Raw genomic sequence first — 19,811 nt, forward strand, 5'->3', positions numbered from 1 at the left:
CAGTGAGTCAACCCCTTCACAACTGCTGAAGAATGCAGGACTCCTCCCCACCCCTGGAGAGGATGAAGACTGATTGACCCAGATGGTCAAACACCCTACACCTCTACAGGTCTGAGTTGGTAGGTCAGACAACATGGATCTCAAGCATCTTCTCAAGTGCATGACAGAGAATCAGCAGCAGCAACAGGCAGCAGAAGCCGCAACTCCTGCAGCAAGTGGCAGCCCAACAGCAACAGCTGGCCTGGGCCCTAGAGGCACAACCGCAGGAACAGCAGCAAAGGCTGGTCAACAATTAAGGGTCTGATGCAGCTCAGGGTCTCCCAGGAGTTTCCCCTCCAGAGCCCATAGGCCTCACCAGTCAGTGAAACTCACTAAGATGAGACCTGAGGATGGACCCAGAGGGTTTCCTGGCAATGTTTGAGTGAGTAGCAACAGCAGCCCAGTAGCCACCTGACCTGACAGGACAGGCATAGGCTGACAGGACAGGCACAGGCTACATATCAGGGGCTGGACTTTGTGTGTGCCCAAGACTACATACAAGTGAAAGCAGCTATACTCACCTACCCTGACATCATGGAGAAGACCTTCTGACAGAGGTTCCATGGGGAGAAATACCCCCAGGGAGCCTGACCTTACATGGTTGCCCAGAAATTGAGACCTATGCTGAAGGTATTTAAAGCCAGAGATTTGGACAGGAGTTCAGCTGGCTGAGCTCATCATGGGTGGAGCAGTTTGCCCACATGCTTCCAGCTCGGGGTAGGCACTAGGTGCTCAAACACCAGCCAGAGTCCCTAGCCGAGGCTGTCTGGCTGATGGAAGATGATCTAGCTGCTGAAGTGGCTCTGGCAGCATCACACAAGAACCTGCCTGACGCCGAGGGAGCCCCTCGACTCACCAGGGGTATTTGCGATCAGGCAGTATGGTCTCAGAAGCACTAGCCTCTAAGGGGCCCCGGGCTGTCCCTGTTGGGAAACCACAGCATCTCAGCTCAACAAAGGTCACTGGGAGCCCCATAGACTCCTCTGCAGGAAAGCCAAGGTATGGGAGCAGACAAGCCACATAAGGAAAGGCGACCTCAAATATTAGACTTAGGGCCAGTGCCCACTCAGCCAGCAGTGGGAGTTTGCTTTTCATGTGGGCAGTCCCCCCCGCCAAATTTTATTCACTGATATTTTTAGTAAAACTCACGGACAGGTCATGAATTTCTGTCTACTGCCCATGACCTGTCCGTGACTTTTACTAAAAATACACATGACTAAAACATCGCCTTAGTTATAACACCATTAAATTTCAGATTTAAATATCTGAAATCATGAAATTTCAGATTTTTAAAATCCTGTGATCATGAAATTGACCAAAAATGGCCTGTGAATTTGGTAGGACCCCATTTACAGCCAACTGCCAGTGGTGAACAGGTAGGTGATAGACCCTCAACAAGCACAGCCAGTGGCAGATTTAGAGTTAGTGGGGCCCTGTGCTCAGCTTCATTTTTGGGGCTCCTCCTTGGGACGCAGCCAAGAAAAAGAACATTCTCTCTTATTGCCCCCTTGCCCCCATTTTTCATTCTTTTTTTCTTCATCTTCCTCCTATAAGTAATAGGAAGTAAATGAAAATAAAGTGAGGTACCTTGATTGTTCTTGTAGTCTAACTTATTTTTCCACCGACCACTTGAAAATCACTGAGGGTCTTGGCAGACCACTTAATGATCTTTCCCAATATTGTTTGTACCATTAGCTAACGATTGTAAAGCACTTTGGATAAGAGCGCTCGATGAAAAAAAAATGTAAAAAAACATTGGGGTGAGGGATCTAGCCAGGACTTAGGGTGCGGGAGGGGGCTCGGGGCTGGGGATGCAGGGTCTGGGAGGGAGTTAGGGTGCAGGAGCAGGCTGGGAGTTGGGGTGCAGGAGGGGGCTCAGGGCTGGGGCAGGAGAGTGGCGCGCTTACCTGGGGCGGCTCCCCTTTGGTGTGGGGGGTGCAGGAGTCAGGGTGGGCAGGGGGTGTAGGGTCTGGCCAGGAGTTAGGATGCACGAGGGGGCTCAGGGTTGGGGCAGGAGGTTGGGGTGTGGAGCACTTACCTGGGGCAGCTCCCATTTGGTGCAAGGGGTGCAGGAGCTCCCATTTGGTGCTCAGGGTAGGGGTGTGGATGGGGGGGTGCAGGAGTCAGGGCTGGGGTCATGGAAGTGCTCCCAGCCCCCTGCCCTGAGCAGCTCATGGCAGGGGGCTGGGGAGGGTGTAGGTGTAGGGGGAGTGTGGGGGCCCTGCCTTTGCTCCACCCTGCCCTGATTCCACCCCCTTCCCAAAGGCCCTGCCCCCGCCTCTTCTCCGCCTCCTCCCCCGAGCGCGCTGCAGCCCTGCTCCTCCTCGTCCCTCCCAGAGCAACCTGAGCGCCTGCAAACAGCTGTTTGGCAGCGGGGGAAGTGCTGGGAGGGAGAGGGAGGGGGAGGGGGAGGAGGAGGAGGAGGGGCAGGAACGCAGCACACTTGGAGGGAAAGGTCGGGGAGGGGGGACCTTGGCTGCCTTACCGCACCTTGGTGGGTGCGGAGCCTGCAGCAGGAGCCCCAGGAGCTGGCAGGACCAAGATTGCACTCTCAGCAAATTTGCGGATGATACTAAACTGGGAGGAGTGGTAGATACGCTGGAGGGGAGGGATAGGATACAGAAGGACCTAGACCAATTGGAAGATTGGGCCAAAAGGAATCTGATGAGGTTCAATAAGGATAAGTGCAGGGTCCTGCACTTAGGACGGAAGAACCCAATGCACAGCTACAGACTAGGGACCGAATGGCTAGGCAGCAGTTCTGCGGAAAAGGACCTAGGGGTGACAGTGGACGAGAAGCTGGATATGAGTCAGCAGTGTGCCCTTGTTGCCAAGAAGGCCAATGGCATTTTGGGATGTATAAGTAGGGGCATAGCGAGCAGATCGAGGGACGTGATCGTTCCCCTCTATTCGACATTGGTGAGGCCTCATCTGGAGTACTGTGTCCAGTTTTGGGCCCCACACTTCAAGAAGGATGTGGATAAATTGGAGAGAGTCCAGCGAAGGGCAACAAAAATGATTAGGGGACTGGAACACATGAGTTATGAGGAGAGGCTGAGGGAGCTGGGATTGTTTAGCCTGCAGAAGAGAAGAATGAGGGGGGATTTGATAGCTGCTTTCAACTACCTGAAAGGGGGTTCCAAAGAGGATGGCTCTAGACTGTTCTCAATGGTAGCAGATGACAGAACGAGGAGTAATGGTCTCAAGTTGCAGTGGGGGAGGTTTAGATTGGATATTAGGAAAAACTTTTTCACTCTGAGGGTGGTGAAACACTGGAATGCGTTACCTAGGGAGGTGGTAGAATCTCCTTCCTTAGAGGTTTTTAAGGTCAGGCTTGACAAAGCCCTGGCTGGGATGATTTAACTGGGAATTGGTCCTGCTTTGAGCAGGGGGTTGGACTAGATGACCTTCTGGGGTCCCTTCCAACCCTGATATTCTATGATTCTATGATTCTATGATTCTGTCCCCGCAACTGCCCGGCTCTGGGGGGCCCTGTTGTTGGGGGGCCCCGTGGCAGGGCACCCTGTGTTTCACTGTAAATCCGCCTCTGAGCAGAGCAGTACCCCTAGTTTGAGCTCCAGGCAGAGCAACTGTACCAACTGGAGAAAGACCAACTGACAGGTGAAGTTCAGTTGCAACTCCTCATTCCCCGGCCTCATAGGTGCGAGGTTATGCGACTGGCTCACAACACCCTCTCTGCGGGTTACCTCAATCATGAGAAGACCCTGTCAGGATTCTGGATCACATTTTTTGGGCTCAGAATTCACCAAGAAGTCAAAGGCTCCTGCCCCACATGCCAGCAGGTAGGACCTAAAGGAGTGACAAAAGCCCCCTGTGGTCTGACTCCCCATAGTAAGCATCCCATTTGAAAGACTCAGCATGGAACTCATAGGGCCTTTAGAAAAAAGTGCCGCTGGGTGCAAACACGTATTAGTTACAGTGGATTACGCAATCCGCTATCCTGACGCAATCCCACTGCATGCCCTCAATGCAAAGATTATTACAGCAGAACTGCTAAAAATCTTTGCCAGAGTAAGGAGTACCTAAGGAGAGTCTTACTGATCAAGGCACCAACTTTATGCCTTGGCTACTGAAGTGTGATCTACTAAAACGAAAGACTCTATATATGTCTATCTATCATCCGCCAATGGACGGTCTGGTTGAAGAATTCAACCAGACTCTGAAAACGATGTTAAAGTTTATTGCTGAGGGCCCACATTACTTGGATCATCTGATTCCTCCCCTGTTTGCTATTTGAGAAGTTCCCCGATCATCTCCTAGATTCTCCCCATTTGAGCGCTTATGTGGGAAATAACCATGAGGAATTCTTGCTACTTTTCAGCAGAGGGGAGGCATCTGGGAAACAGCTAGCACAGTATTACAGTTAATATCTATATAAAAAGAGTTACTTCCAATCCTACACGTGGTGAATCAGATTTATAAGAGACAATCTCGTTCTTTATACTAAGTCTCTAATAATTCTGATTCACTACATATAGGGCTGGAAGCAACTCATTTTATACAGATATTAAATGTAATATTGTGCAGTTACATGCACACAAATATTGAAGACAATTTCACTCCTGTGTTCTTACAATTTTTAGTAACAGATAAGAACTGTTTTATCAAGGAAATACACACAACAGATATTGCTTTTATCATAAGACTTTCTCATGCTAGCTATTCCCCAAATGCTTCCCCTCTGCTTCAAAGTAGATGGGCACATCAACAGGAAAATTGACTTGTCTGGGACTATATTACATGCTATTGCTTGTGATAGTGAGTCAAAGTATACCAAATTGGTGTTTTCTTTTTTGCTTTATTTTTTGGTACTAATTCCAAATTTAATTAACATATATTAAAATAGTTACTTGGACGCATTTTTAATTTGCTGGGGAAATGTTCTTTGCATATGAATTCACAGAGGCTTTTGTGTTTGTAAAATTAGATTTTCACCATCACTGTCTTGCCTTACCTTTTGCCGGGCTCTGGTGTATGGATCTTCTGGATGATATGCTGGAGGATTTAATCGAACTCCCAGCTTCCTCAAAAAATTTTTTGTGAATTGATCACAATCTACAATCTTATACCTTTGGGCATAAAAGATTACTTCTGTATTGATGTTGAAATAATCTACAGTATAAAACTGATCTTCATTAGGAGGTGGAAGTGGAATTCGATGACGCCGGACAATAGTTCCTGTAGCAAAATGATAAGGTAAGTATCTTTTGCTCCAAGGATCCAATTTCACATTAACCTAGTAGGCTTGTTTGATTTTTAAAAAAATGGAAGAACCCCCATAAAATAAAAAATCAGAGAAACTGAGACAACTATTCCTTTGTTCAACAAAGATTGTGCATATAACTATATGTAAAGGGGGATCTTTTTTCTTCTTATAATTATATTAATACTAATAATTAATAATAATACTTTGCATTCATCACCTTCAGAAGGTCACAAATCATTCTCCAAATACTGAGGTCAAACACACCTCTGTGATGCAAGTAAAGAAAATCATTACCTTCTGAGACCAAGATTTACAAGTATGTTATTGGAACAGATTCCCAGCTTGTGGCCCTTAGATCTCAGGACATGACTGGCGGGTATTTTCTTAGCAGCATTCTAAACTGGATGACCATCCAAAGGGTGGGGTGGTCTTTGCCACTTCTATTAAGAAGCTATGGCAGCCCCTACTGCCTTTTATGACCAGTTATTTTCTAAAGAGAAAGGTGAAAAGTCACTCAAAAACCAAATGGCTAAAACTCTATGGAGGTGGACAGCTGGATGACACAGTCTGGGAAACAAAGGATGGCAGAGATGGGATGTCCCTATACAACACTCTACAGGGTGAGAACAGTAATCCATCACTGTGATAAGAGAAGACAACTGTCCTGCCCAGGAGAAACAGCCTGAACTTCCAAGCATGGAGGGAGGGGCCTTCAGCTTAAGGTCACTGAGAAGTAAGTTGAAAGCAGGGGCAATATTGAACTGATTGGCTTCCAGTAGGGAAATGCAGACCACTGACTTGGAGAACAGACTCAGGGCTCACCAATCTGACAACCTAGACAAATTTGGGACTTGCTTTTATTCTTTATAATACCTTAAGCAAAGGACCACCTCCCTGGGAGCAAGGTAACTGCTAATATCCACACTTAAGAAAGGGAATCATTATTGTTTTATCAGCCAAACACCGGGGGACCAGTATATATCTTACATTTTCTATTATTCACAATCCTAGTACTTTGTGCGTTCTCAAAAGACTTTAGGTTAGTTCACTAATATCTGTAAACACCACTCCATCCATGAAGAATCCATCAACTGATAGCCATCAACTGAAACAAAGGTTAAATTACTTTCCTGAGGCCTCAGTTTTGCCACAGATAGTCTGTGACAAGAACCCAGAACTCCTGACTCCACCTCCTGTGCTGCAGCCACAAGATAAGGCATTCATTGATTATATATACACAACACCAGGAGGACTGGGGTTACTAACTATCGGAATCTCTTTCCAGAGGTTCTGAACATGATTAAATCCTAGTAACCTTCAAACTGCTTGTTGCCCCATTTCTTGTTACACAGAGCCAGCCATAATCAGCTGATTGCCCAATTACCCATTATTATTTATATTATGTAGTACATAGGTGCCCTAATCAGGAAGCAGGACCCAATTGTGCTAGGCACTGTACAAATACATAACAAAGAAATGGTCCCTGCCTCAGTGAGCTTACAATCTAAATATGAAATGAGTGATAACAAGCACAAACCACCACCAGGTACGGGAAGCACCAGGTAACAATGAGACAAATTAAATACAGAACAATAAGCAGTGGTCACAGCACACCAGCTGCCTAACCATAGTTGGCCCATCCACAGCAGCCTTAGTTTTGCTTTTACAAGTCTAACCTCCTTTCCCCACCCAACCCCTCAAAATAAACTCTGTCATATTTCAGCCTTTTGCTATACCCATGGGTGCCTGCAAGCATCTATCCTTGAGACCATTGCTCTCCATGCTGAATCATGGAAGTCAAAAAACGGATACAACTGATAACAGACAATGCCACCTCCAAGCCCTCACAGATAATATTGTTCCCTTCTTCCATCCCTTGTCTGGATACTTGTCCCTCTCGGGCTGGTAATTCCCAACAGGCACTCCCAACATTGAGAATGACAAACTTTACAACCATCACACTGCAAGTTTTACATTGGTTTTTCCTTTAGATATTTATGCCTGGAAAACCAGACTCTCAGGGGAAGAGTGGAATGAACAGCAGATGGTGTCCTGTAGTATACAAGTCTCATTTACACTAATGCACTGTTACACTGTTAGCAGCGCGCAAAGGGACCTTAAAGTGGGCGTAAATTGTCTTCAATGGGACTATTCCTGTTTAAGTTAGACGTGTTTAAGTACATTGCTGAATTGGGCACTGTGCATTGTGGTGATAAATGCCCTAAAATTACATATTATTCACAGTACTTAAGAAGCAGTTTGTAGCCTACTGCTCAAGTAATGTGCTGCAGTTAGGCATGTATACATTAGGACCCACAATGATTATTTTTCTCTTCTGAGTGAATTTAGTGTTTATAACAAGTGGTGAAAAGACAACAGATGACTTTAGTCCAAGGATTTATCCACATAGGAACACCAGCATGGGCAATAGTAAAAAGGAAAGCTCTCTCACACTAATGTTTCTCAACTCATTACTGAGAAACCATCTCTAGGGAATGAGAAGGTAGCCAAGCCTTCATGTCCTTTCAATCTTTGCCTCCCTGAGGAGCCTAGCAACAAAGGTACTACTTTGTGGCAATAATTTTGCAATGAGGACATCTATTGGCTAGGACTGGAATAATATCACCAACTCATTCAATCAAAAATTGTAAACTGTTATAATCACTACTTACAGCTACATAGTTCTTTTACCACTGTTGGTTCCCAATGTGCATTACAATACTAATAAAGATGTAACAATATTCAAACAGTTCTAGTACTTAAGTGAGTACTGTGTAAGTGTGTGTCATATACAATATCTCAGGGGTCTTGTCCCTAGTCTTTGCGCAAGTAGGAGGTCTCTTCCCAATATCTTTCAGCTGTGCATCTTGCACTCTACTTGTTACCACCTGAATCCCTTTTTGATATTTCTCCAGTGTTGAGAAGTGGTAATTTGGCTGGGATTTTTCTTGTGTGTTCCTGTTTGGTGTGTGAATTGCTCTGTTTCTTAGTTAGCCCATGGAAACTCTTTATTGGATATCTTATTTCCCTGGGTTTGGTTCTAGATGGGTTACATTCCAGCCCTGTATTATCAGAGTTATTTGTCAAATATTCACTCCTGTTCTTAAAAGATGCCAATTTCTTCTAATTTTCAGGGTAGTTAACCGAATAAATAAATTTCCCAGTGTTTTCCCCCTACTTTCATTCTACAATTTAAGACCCAGTTATGTCACACATATATCATATCTGTGTCACTGACCTCTCATTGGAAAATAATTATGAGCTACTATCTAGCTAGTCCAACACCAGGTTTGGATACCCACGATAGACAAAGCCTGCTCTATGGAGCCATACAATGAGTTGCAAAGATACTCCTCAGGGATTATGATGTATCAATATACTACCCATGTGCACGTTTAGACCATGTCTCCGCTAAGACAACAAATCATAACACATATTCTAATTAACATTATGTAAAACACTACTTAGTACCAACTGTACACAGGCACGGGTTGTGTTTAAAAAATGTTAACTGGTCATGGTTAACACCTGGGTCTTGTGAGGTAATCTCTCAGCCAGAGCCTGCAATGACTCATCCCCCAGGCATGCTGCAACAGCCAACACACAAGCCAGGACCAAGTCAGATGACCCCTGTGGACAGCTATTTACCCCACAGAAAGAGCAGTCAGCCAGTCTGTGCAACGCACCACTTGGCTGGGAACTCTCCCTCTGCCTTGTGGTGTTACAGACTGCTTTGGCTTCCAGCATGCATGGCTCCTGCCTCAGGCTTTCAGCTGGCCCTACACTAGCATCCACCTGCACCTGCCCAAATGAGCTCCACCTCTGCTTCACTGAGTCACCCAGTGACCACCCTGACAGGTCTCCCCCTGGGTTAACCATGACCTGCTACATATTTTTAAACACAACTATCTTTACCCATATAAGGGGCAAAATCATGTTTAATTAGCATTTTAGTTAAAATGCATTAGTTGATGGTTTTCTAACATGATACATCTTCCCAGTGTAGTCAAAAGACTCCGAGAGTCGGTTTTCAACTAGTTTTTCATGGATACTGTGTCTGACTGGGATACACATTTCATCTTGGTGCTATGTAGGTAAGAATTTCTTTGCCACTGAAAAATGTCTTGTGCAGAGGGTGTCAAAAGCACCCTTTTAAAAAAATTAGATATTGTTATGCCTGATCAGGTTCATTTCTTCACATGTACTGTAGATCAATGGTTCTCAAAGCTGGTCCGCCGCTTGTTCAGGGAAAGCCCCTGGTGGGCCGGACCGGTTTGTTTACATGCTGCGTCTGCAGGTTTGGCCATTCATGGCTCCCACTGGCCGCGGTTTGCTGCTCCAGGCCAATGGGGGCTGCGGGAAGGGTGGCCAGCACATCCCTTGCCCCACGCCGCTTCCCGCAGCCCCCATTGGCCTAGAGCAGTGAACCACGGCCAGTGGGAGCCGCGATCGGCTGAACCTGCGAACGCGGCAGGTAAACAAACCGGTCCGGCCCACTAGGGGCTTTCCCTGAACAAGCGGCAGATCGGCTTTGAGAACCACTGCTGTAGAGGATAAATCTCAAATTCACCAGTCTAAAGTTTAATAGACATTGTTCAGCACAGATTAGGTTTTTATTATCCTACTTTCATCGGGGGGGGGTGGGGGAAAACCATTTCCGCATCAAAAAAAATTGCCATAAGAATCCATTTTAAGAGGACCTGTGTATGCATGCTCAGCCAATCAGATCACTCAGAATGAGTGAACATTCTGACACCTCTTTCAGTAGATGTTACTTCATACAGTGCAGCATCCACCAGACTATTCTACTGCATTACTGATTTTTTTTTTTTTGTAATCTCCTTCTGTTCAGTAGGGCCAACCCTCTTCTTCATTATACTCATTTTGCTACCTGGAATATAGCTTCTCTTCTGTACCAGCCTATGGTGCTGGCATTTATTTTCACTATATGCTTACTCCAGGAGCCAGAACATATTATCTTTTCTGGCATGACTGGTGGACTGACTTTCCACGATCCTAGTTGGAGTGTGAGCGACAGGAAGTTATTGATATATTTATAGAGCACCCATGCCTGTGTCTCTTTAAAGTATGCTTTTATTTTTGATTTGGACACGTCCAATGACATCTTACAAGAGATCTTTAATACCAAAAAGGGATGCAAGGAAGCCTTGAGGTTAGATTGTGTAAGCAGAGTCAGGATGAGCTCCACCCTGACATCTGGTGGTGAGGTGTGGCAAGTTGTGGAAAAGAACTTCAGGGGCTGATCTCATTTGTATAGGCACACCCACCCCACCTAGAATGAGGCCATAGCTGCCCAAATGGTCACTTTGGCTGCTGTGGGATCCCCAGCGTCTCTGTTATTGGGGCAGGAAGAATAAATTGTTATTACCCTGATTATGGGAATCAAGGACAGGGAACTGTACTTGGCCTTTTGTTATGATGGAGGGACACGCCATCAGCTAAGTAGCACTTACTAGGCAAGGGACATGGGTTCCAAAACTCTGTGAATTGAGAGAGGCTGGGAACAGGTATTAATACCTGGTGGCATGGGCCCCCTGGTGTGGGCCTTACATGCTAATTGCACTTCTTCCTCTCTCCACTGTGGAATATCAGAGCTAATTTTGACTCCATTAGGAGTCTAGTTACAGGATGCTGAGCTGAATTCACTTTGGGCTAATGGTGCAGCAGCACTGTGGCTCCCCTGCTACAAGCTGAAATCACAAAAGAGCTGAAATCACTGAGTGTTGTGTTAAGTAGTGGGGGAGACTGAAGCTATATGGTAGAGCTGTTTGCAGCACGGTGAGTGGAGCGGCTGGCGGAGCAGTTTGCAGGACAGCAAGTGGAGTGGCTGGCGGAGCAGAGCAGTTTGCGGGACAGCGAGCGGAGCCCCAGGGAGAGGTGGGGCCATCAGTGTTGGACCACATAAGGTGCCCTTTAACACCCCCCCCCATCCTCCACCCAGGTTGGGAGGTAAAAACTCTGCAGATAAACGTTTGAACTCTGGGGCTGCCCTGACCAGGGACAGAGACTTTTGGGTCGTTGGACTTTTGGGACTTTGAGTGATTTTGGGTTGCTGGATTCAAGAACCAAAGGGAAAGGACATGCCCCAATTTGCTTGGGGTGGGTTTCGCTTGTGGGTTGTGTTATGAATCCTGTTGGTGGTGTTTCCCCAACATAATGCCATATTGCTTCTCTCTGTTATTAAAAGGCTTTTTGCTACACTCAGACTATGTGCTTGCGAGAGGGGAAGTATTGCCTCTTGGAGGCGCCCAGCGGGGGTGGTATATATTTGTCCCAGGTCACTGGGTGGGGGCTCGAGCCGGTTTTGCATTGTGTTATTGGAATGGAACCCCTAGATATTGAACCTGGCCCTTGTTGCTGCCAACTCTGACAGGCAGAAGGGTTACAATTGTAATCTTGCTGAGCAGAGCAGGGAACAAATTATGTCAAAATTGAGTCTCCACTTCCTCCCTAACTCCACAGAGAAAGTAAACAGCACCAGCACTCTTCCTGGTATATCTTACCTCCCATACACACTAGCTCAGCTGTGTTGGCCCATGCATCGAGTAAAGGGAGGCAGAAAGAAATGAGTGAAGCCCTCACTCCACTCACTCAAAGCAACCTTCACAGAACAGGGGAGTAGCACCCCAGGAGCCTCTACTCACCCCACAATAGAAAAAGCAAGCATGGAGGAGTAAGAGGGCTCCTTATATCCACTCACCTGTGTAAGCATGCAGCAAGGGCATGATCTGGCCCTGAATAGAATCATAGAATATCAGGGTTGGAAGGGACCTCAGGAGGTCATCTAGTCCAACCCCCTGCTCAAAACAGGACCAATCCCCAATTAAATCATCCCAGCCAGGGCTTTGTCAAGCCTGACCTTAAAAAATAAACATGACAGAATCCTGATTATCTAAACGTTCCAGGAAACATCAAATAACTTTAGATAATCAGATTCAGTTAAATTGGAGGAGCTAACTGCAACCTCGCTTGCCTGATTGCACTTTCCTCTTCAGCCAGCTGGCCTTGGGGAAGCCAGCCAGCAGGCAGCTCCACTCTCCTTTTCAGCTGGCTGACCTTGGGGAAGCCAGCCAGCTGCTTAACTGTGCTCTAGATTGTGGGACCTAAGCTGCACTGGAAACTACAGTTAACCCCATGGGACATAAATGACTTTCATAACAGAAAGCGTCAGCTAGCCAGGGTTCAAGTTAGCTGGGGATTATGAAATGTATATTAGAATCACCCTAACTTGTCTCCTCTGCACATGGAGGATTTCTTGTTACTGCTCTGCAGTAAAACTCTGACCCTGGAAAGATTTAGGTAGAGGTTTTTTTTGTGTTTTCAAAATTATTGATCTCTCCTTCACTCTGTGCCCCCATAGCCTTACTTAGTTTTGTGTATTTTGATTGTCCTGGTATTTTTTAGCTTTGGTTCCAGTTTCTCCAAAGTCAGTTTCAAATTGGCCTGGCAAAACATGAATGAATGTATTTGTTTCTCTGTTTGGATAGCTTTCTTCTAATGCTTCTAAGGGCTTGTATACACAGTGGGGTAACACTCTACACGAACGAGATTTCTACAAAGCACTAATGTGTTGTGTATTAATTGGTCCACGTAGACCCCGCTGGTGTGCAGTAAAGGTTCCCTGATGTGCTTTAATGCAGTTCTGCTTCAAACAGCACTACATTAAAGAGCACCAGCAGGGTCTATATGAACCATTTAATGGGCAACATGTTGGTGAGCTTTAGAAACACATCTCCATGGAGCACATTACCCTGCTGTGTAAAATAAACCCGAAGGTTTTTTTCCTCCTTTAGTATTGTAAGTTCAAATTTTAGCAATTCATCTTCCAGCATTAAATCAAGTTTACAATTTTAGTTCCGTCACAGCAACCTTATTTATATTTTGTAGATATTCACATCCCTGTATTGTTGCCAATTTCACAGAAACTTTTTTCAAGTCTCTGAAAATCATTTCTGGAAATCCTTTACTCTTAGGGGGTTTTGACTACTGGTAAACACACATTTTCTGCTGTTTTGTTTGTGAGCTAATTCTTTTACATTTGTAAACTCATAATTTTTGCTTCAGAAAAACTCTTTTTCAAGTGTGTCTACCTTGAAATGTTCTCTCGGTATGTGAGTTTATATAATACTCTTTTGCCAAAGCAGCCAGCACTAGCCACAAGAGAGAGCACAGTGGGTAACTCACAACCCTCCATGATCCCACCATACCCAGAGAGACCCACACAGGACACCACCCCCTATCTACACTACATGGGATACAGCAGAAGCTGGAGAGATCTCACAGGGAATGGACAATAGAAAACCCAAGCCTCTTCACTGAAGCAACCATCTGCAGCTGAAAGCGTAGGGGATAAGTCAAGGCCCTCCAGCCACCCTAGCAGTACTACACCCAGAAAGACCCTCTGAATCACCCTCCTATATCCTCTCCAAATGAAAAACAGGATCAGTCAGCAGGAGCCTTTTCAGTCTTCTACCACCATTCTATCAACCCTGACACTTGGCCTGGAGACTTCTTTCGCCTCATTTACCTCTATTGCCATTGTTCGCTGTTTCTCCCTCATTCTGCCCCTTTCCTATCACTGCAGCCCTTTAGCTACCCAGCTTGATTCTCCATGACTGTTATCTTTCTTACACCCCCCTCTGCTTTCTTTCCCCTCACCCCTCCAACTTCCCCCCACTCCGTTATCCTCTCACTTAATCCACTCCCCTTACTCCAACAATCCCTTCTCCTGCAATTCAACCTTGAGCGCTGCCCCCCCCCAAAAAAAATCCATACATTTTCAGTAATAATTAAATGCCTTTTTTTAAAATCACCAGAAGGATGTTTTTGTAGTTAACACACTGGAGTGGGATTTAGAGACTCGGGTTCACTTCTTCGTTCGGCCAGACTTCTTGTGTGACTATGCACAAGACACTTAATCTCTGTGCCTCCATTCCCCAATTGTATAATGAGGATAATTTTACTTCCCTTCTTAACAGAGGTATTGAGAGGTTAAATCAATTAACACTGGAAGTCTCTGGAGGCGAAGGGAGAACCTGATGAACAGAGTGGCCATTTCCTTAGGAGTGCACGCTGAGCTTGTGCAAGAAAATACACACAGCCCCCTTGATATTTTACAAACCCCTGCCTTCAACAATGAAGCCTTGTTGGAGCTGGCAAAAACCATCTGGCAGAACCTCACCTCTATACCAAGTCGAATGGATGGACAAATGTTGTCAAGTCCCTCAGCTGGACTTAAATTACTTTTTCACCCAACCAGTTCCCAATTCCTTGGTGGTCATGGCTGCTCTTGACAGTCCCATCCTAAAGCCACTCCCAAAGACAAGCAGTTCAAGAGACTGGATTTATATGGCCAGAAGGCTTATTCTACCACTACTCCCTCAGAGTGGCCAACTATCAAACTCTCTTATCTAAGCATACTTTTATTATTTTTTGCAAAATTTCTAAATTTGATGACAAGTTGCCGCAAGAATATAAGGAACAGTTCCTGGCTCTGGTTTCAAAAGGACACCTCACACCCTGAACACCCTTCCAGGCAGCCACCGATGACGTTGATGGGACCTTGCATGGCCACGTCCATCTCCATGAGTGCTTTTCCTAGCTGCAGGCTTCTGGCATTCCAAAGAAGCTGCAAAATACAATCAAGGACTTGCTCTTCATAGGGTCTAAGCTATGTCCCCCAAAAAACAGATGGTGCTATGCACAGCCTGAAAGACTCCCATGTAATGCTTCCTACGCTAAGAGTTTACACCCCAATGACAGAGGAAACAATTTCAGCATCATCCGTACTATAGGATTCATGAATGTTACAAGATTCCATGAAGAGAAGGTCTAGAACAGCTTGATTTTGCCAGTCAACCTTGTCTACAGCTGGCCCTTCTCACCAGACATCTTCAACTTCCAAGCATTCATTTTGACTGCTTGATCAAGGACAGCACACTGACCATATCTTCTTCCTCCAGAAGACACCTCTCTCTTTCACTGTGCTTGGAAAGACTTCACATCAGACAAGTAGGTGCTCAGCACTGTAAAGGAGGGATATGTTATCCACTTCACCACCGCTCTCAGAAGCAGGGCAAGTCTCTTCTACATCCCAGCCTCTAGTCTCCCCACTTCATGGATGATCCCTGGTTGAAAACTCATGAGAGATTGTGCTCCCAGGATAGTTAAACCATCTTGTTAAACAGAAAAATCCAGCAGAGATGCAGCAAAGATCCACGTATGCAGCAAAGTTTCGGTTTATGACTTGGGCATAATCACAACATTTATTGCCCCATCAAACAGTCCAGTACGTGTCTAAATTCTATCTGTTGCACCTGAAATCATGTGGCTTTCAGTTAGTTCTGGGAAAGTCCACCTGGCTTCCATATCTCACTACAACCAGCAATAGATAGATTTTCTGTTTTCTCTCACCCTTTTGGTATCCAGATATCTAGAAGGTCTGCTGAATGTTTACCCATCTGTGTCTAGTCCCCTACCTGAATGGGATCTCTAGACTAATGGGATCCTCCTACGAACTTATGGCTACAACCTCACTACCTCTACTGTCTATGAAGATGGCATTTCTGGCTACCATCACTTCTGCAAGGAGAGTTTCAGAACTTCAAGCTCTTCTGGGTGACCCTCTTTTCATGGTCTTTCATAAAGCCAAAGTTTCTCTTAGGCCACACCCCAAGTTTACTCCAAAGGTAGTGTCAACTTTCCACCTGAACCAAACTGTTCATCTTCTGGTGTTCTTCCCGAAACCCCCTTCTTCTCCAAAGCTGAAGAAAGACTCCACACCTTCGATGTTTGTAGAGCTTTGGCGTTCTACCTGGACCATATTAGATCTTTTTGAGCCTCTCCCAGGGTTTTTGTAGCCTACGGTGTGAGAGTTAAAGGCCAATTAGGGTATGTCTACACTGCAATTAAAAACCCGTGGCTGGCCCTTGCCCACCAACTTGGGCTTAGGGTAAGGGGGTGTTTAATTGCGATGTAGAGCTGGAGCCGAGTTCTATGACCCTGCGAGGTGGGAGGGTCCCAGAGCTCAGGCTGCAGCATGAGCCCAAATATTTACAGTGCAATTAAACAGCCCCTTAGCCCGAGCCCACAAGCCCAAGTCAGTTGGCATGGGCCAGCCATAGATGTCTAACTGCAGTATAGACATACCTTTCATGTCAGCTCAGTGAATCTTTCACTGGATTTCTGACCGCATTAAGAACTGCTACAGTCCTGCTAACATCTGTCCTCCACCGAGAATAACGGCTTACTCCATCAGGGCTCAGTCCACTTCATCAGCCCTTCTGAGCAATATCCTGATAGCAGACGTCTATGTGCAGCAATGTGGTTGTCTGTACATACCTTTTCCAGATATTACACCATTACTCAAGCTTCTTGTGACAATGCTAACTCTAGCAAGTCAGCATTACAGTCTCTGTTCAGGTGATCTGAATTTGTACCATCTGTATTGGAGCTGCTGATGAGTCACCTGCAGTGGAATGTACATGTGCACAATCACCTGAAGGAAAAAAAGGTTACTTACTTGTACAGTAAGTGTTGCGCTTCAAGATGCGTTGTATGCATGAACTTTCCACAATCCTCCCACCTTCCCCACTACTTTGGGCATTAGATAGCAGCAAGAAGGAATGAAGAGGAAGGCAGCAGACGAGCTTGTTTTATGCCCTAAGCTGGGTGTATGAGGAGAGCAGGGGCTCATGTGCCACCTAATGGTCCTGCTGGCAAAAGTCTCTGACTCGAATGTTTTTGGCACACATACACCGCAGTGGCATGCATATGTGCACAACACATTTCACAGAACAACCATTAACTTACAGGTAAGTAACTGTTTCGCCCCCATCATGGCAGAATCTGAGCACCTCACAAATGTTGAGGTTAATAACTCCGAAGTCCTCTGTGGGGAAGACGTGGAATCTGGACTGACTGCTTCATCAGGAGAAGAGGATGAGATATGGGGGGGAGAAGAGAAGAACGTCTAGGAGCTCCTTCATTATTTCTCCTTTCCAGATTTTGTTGAATCCAGTAAGTTAAGGGATGGTAGCAGGAGCCTGACCAGAGGTTTCCTGTACTGGAGTGGGAGGAATCCTCCCCTCAGATTGTGATTGTGGTCTCGAATCCCTCAGAGCAGCCCAAGATCAGTAAAGCTAGGAGGGATACTACAATGTCTGAGTAGCCCAGGGTGGAAAACCAGTCCTGATTCTTAGGACCCATAACCCCCATGTAAGAGGGCTATAAAGGTGATCTAAAAGACCTTCAAAGTGATACAAGTTCCTCCCTTTCAAAGTCTGAAGAAGAAATGTAGGTTTCTTCAGAAAAGGGAGGGGCAGTCCCCCTTGGAGTCTGTAGTGGTCAGGGTATGGAGGACACCAGCAGATCCAAAGAAACCAAGGGACAAGATGGCCGGAGTACCAACAAGGTGATTGGTACTGGCAGAACCAATGGTGCTGGCATAATAATGTGGAGAGACATGCTGTCTGCCCAGACTACATCAAAGGCGCTGGCATTGCTGAGCAGGCTGGTGGTGCTGATCGTATCAACTGTGCCAAAGATACTGAGTTGCCCCAACTGGAGCCGGGTATAACAATGGAAAGTCTGGTAAGGGGAGACACAGATTCCTTTGCAGACAGGAATGCCTGAGGAGCCAGTGGGACCAAGACAGGTAAGACTTCAGCTAGGATAGTTGGACAGCCAGCAGTGCCAATAGGGTCTGAATCAGCTTTACTGACCATGTACCAAGTAAGGATGAAGAGACTACTCTCAATGGCCCCAAAGGAGCCGAAGTTGACACTGTCACCAAAAATGGAGCCCGTGAGTGCTTATGACACCTCAAACCAGTAGTGGAGTGCTTACTGGAAGCCTTCTTATGAGATGAAGGATCAGAATGCTGGGAGTGCTCTGAGGAGGCTGGGGAGGAGGGTGAAGAGTGACGTTTTCCCATCAATTTCTGCTTGGGATCCCAGGTAGCAAAAGGAGTACTTCTTGTCGACTTGATTTAATTATTTTGTTGTTGGGGTCCAGTTAGGAAAAGGGATGCATTACCCTGCTTCAGCAGGGCTTTGAGGCGGAAATCCCTCAGTCTCTTAGTCCTGGTAGGGAAGGAGGTACAAGTACAGCGCATGTCCCTTACCAAGGCAAATCAAGAAGCTTTTATGCCTGCCTGTCACACGGAAAACAGCTCTGCATGTGGTACATTGCTTGAATCCTGATGATTTTTCTTCATTCCAAATGAACAGTTTTTTCCTAAACTAGAACTGAGTAATTACATTAACTTATAGCTACACTAGAACTACCTATACATAGCTATATACAAAACAATTATTTAGAAAGCTGGCAAACCTAAGCTAAAGGTATGGGGAGCTCCAGCTCTTGCCACGGGTTGCGTGAAGGAACTAAGAGGGAGGCAGTGGATCAGCCCTTTTTATGCCCTTGGCTAGGTGTACAAGATGGGAGAGGGCACATGCAGCACCTAGTGGTACTACTGGCAAAAGTCTCTGACTCGAGTGCATTGGGTGCACGTACACCTGCAGTGTAACGTGTAAGTGCACAGTCACTCAAAAGAGAATATGTAAGTATGAACAAAAATAAGTGTATAAAAATAACTACATGCAACTAACATAGAGCCATTGTTACCAGGATCTGTTCATTTATTTGCTGTAATTCTTTCCCACGCCCTTTGTCTGTTCTCCCTTCCTCCTCCTTTTCAAGATTAAGCTCTTCTAGGTAAGGACTGAGTTTTCTCATATCTCTACTGAACCTAATGCAGTGTGGCCCGAGTCCTGAACGGGTTCTGAGGGTTACCAGCATATAAGTATGATTAACAACATTAGACCACTGTTGTATCTACAACTGAATGTACTTGGCAACTAGTGATTTTGGATTTTTTTTTTAAATAGTGTTTTTAAAATGTTGTCTTTGCTTAAGTACTTTTAATGTGCTCAGGCTAAACAATACATCAGTAATAGACATTTTCACATATACCAGTAATAGAAGTCTTCTGTAAAATCTTCTGTAAAATCTAGTTTCTCACCTTTTCAAAAAGCCAAGTTAATGCATGCTTCTTACCTTTCCTGGATATTTAACACAAAATATAAATTCCTTATGGACACATTGTATTTTGCAGTTTACCTACATCAGGCAACTGAAAGCTCACCAGCCGCCATGAAATTTAGAACACTTAAAATCCTCATTTTGTCTTTATGGACTATTTTATTCAAATGACTTGGCTGAAATCCGTAATCTGGTTGGCTGAAGAGGTTTTCTATCCATATCATCTCTCTATAGACCAGCGGTTTTCAAACTATTTGAGCTGAGCCCCCCCATTTGAGTTACAATTTTTGATTGCAGACCCCCGCCATACCTGCCCCTCCCTCCCTTGGGTTTTCAGGGTAGGGGAAGGTGCATGTGATGGTCTCTAGGGGCAGAGCGAGCACTGGGCATGTATATGCTGACACTGACCCATAGGCTGGGTGGCCTGCTGAGGTGAGTCATGGGTAGAGATGGCACTCCCTGCCCAACACCCCCCACACAC

General features: G+C 45.6%; 1 protein-coding gene across 6 annotated transcripts in view; it reads right to left on the reverse strand.

Moving 5' to 3' along the window:
- The window catches only part of EFHC2 (EF-hand domain containing 2), a 90,828-nt gene that overhangs the window by 54,492 nt on the left and 16,525 nt on the right, over positions 1–19,811 (reverse strand). For 3 of the 6 annotated variants that reach the window (XM_073358893.1, XM_073358886.1, XM_073358880.1), the window contains exon 4: positions 5,015–5,238. The exons of the other annotated variants lie outside the window; for them this stretch is intronic. In XM_073358893.1, the coding sequence (XP_073214994.1) occupies positions 5,015–5,238 (224 nt within the window). The remainder of the gene's footprint in view (positions 1–5,014; positions 5,239–19,811) is intronic. 6 annotated transcript variants of the gene reach the window in all.

The sequence above is a fragment of the Lepidochelys kempii genome, chromosome 1 (genome assembly GCF_965140265.1).
Source record: "Lepidochelys kempii isolate rLepKem1 chromosome 1, rLepKem1.hap2, whole genome shotgun sequence".
NCBI lineage: Eukaryota > Metazoa > Chordata > Testudines > Cheloniidae > Lepidochelys > Lepidochelys kempii.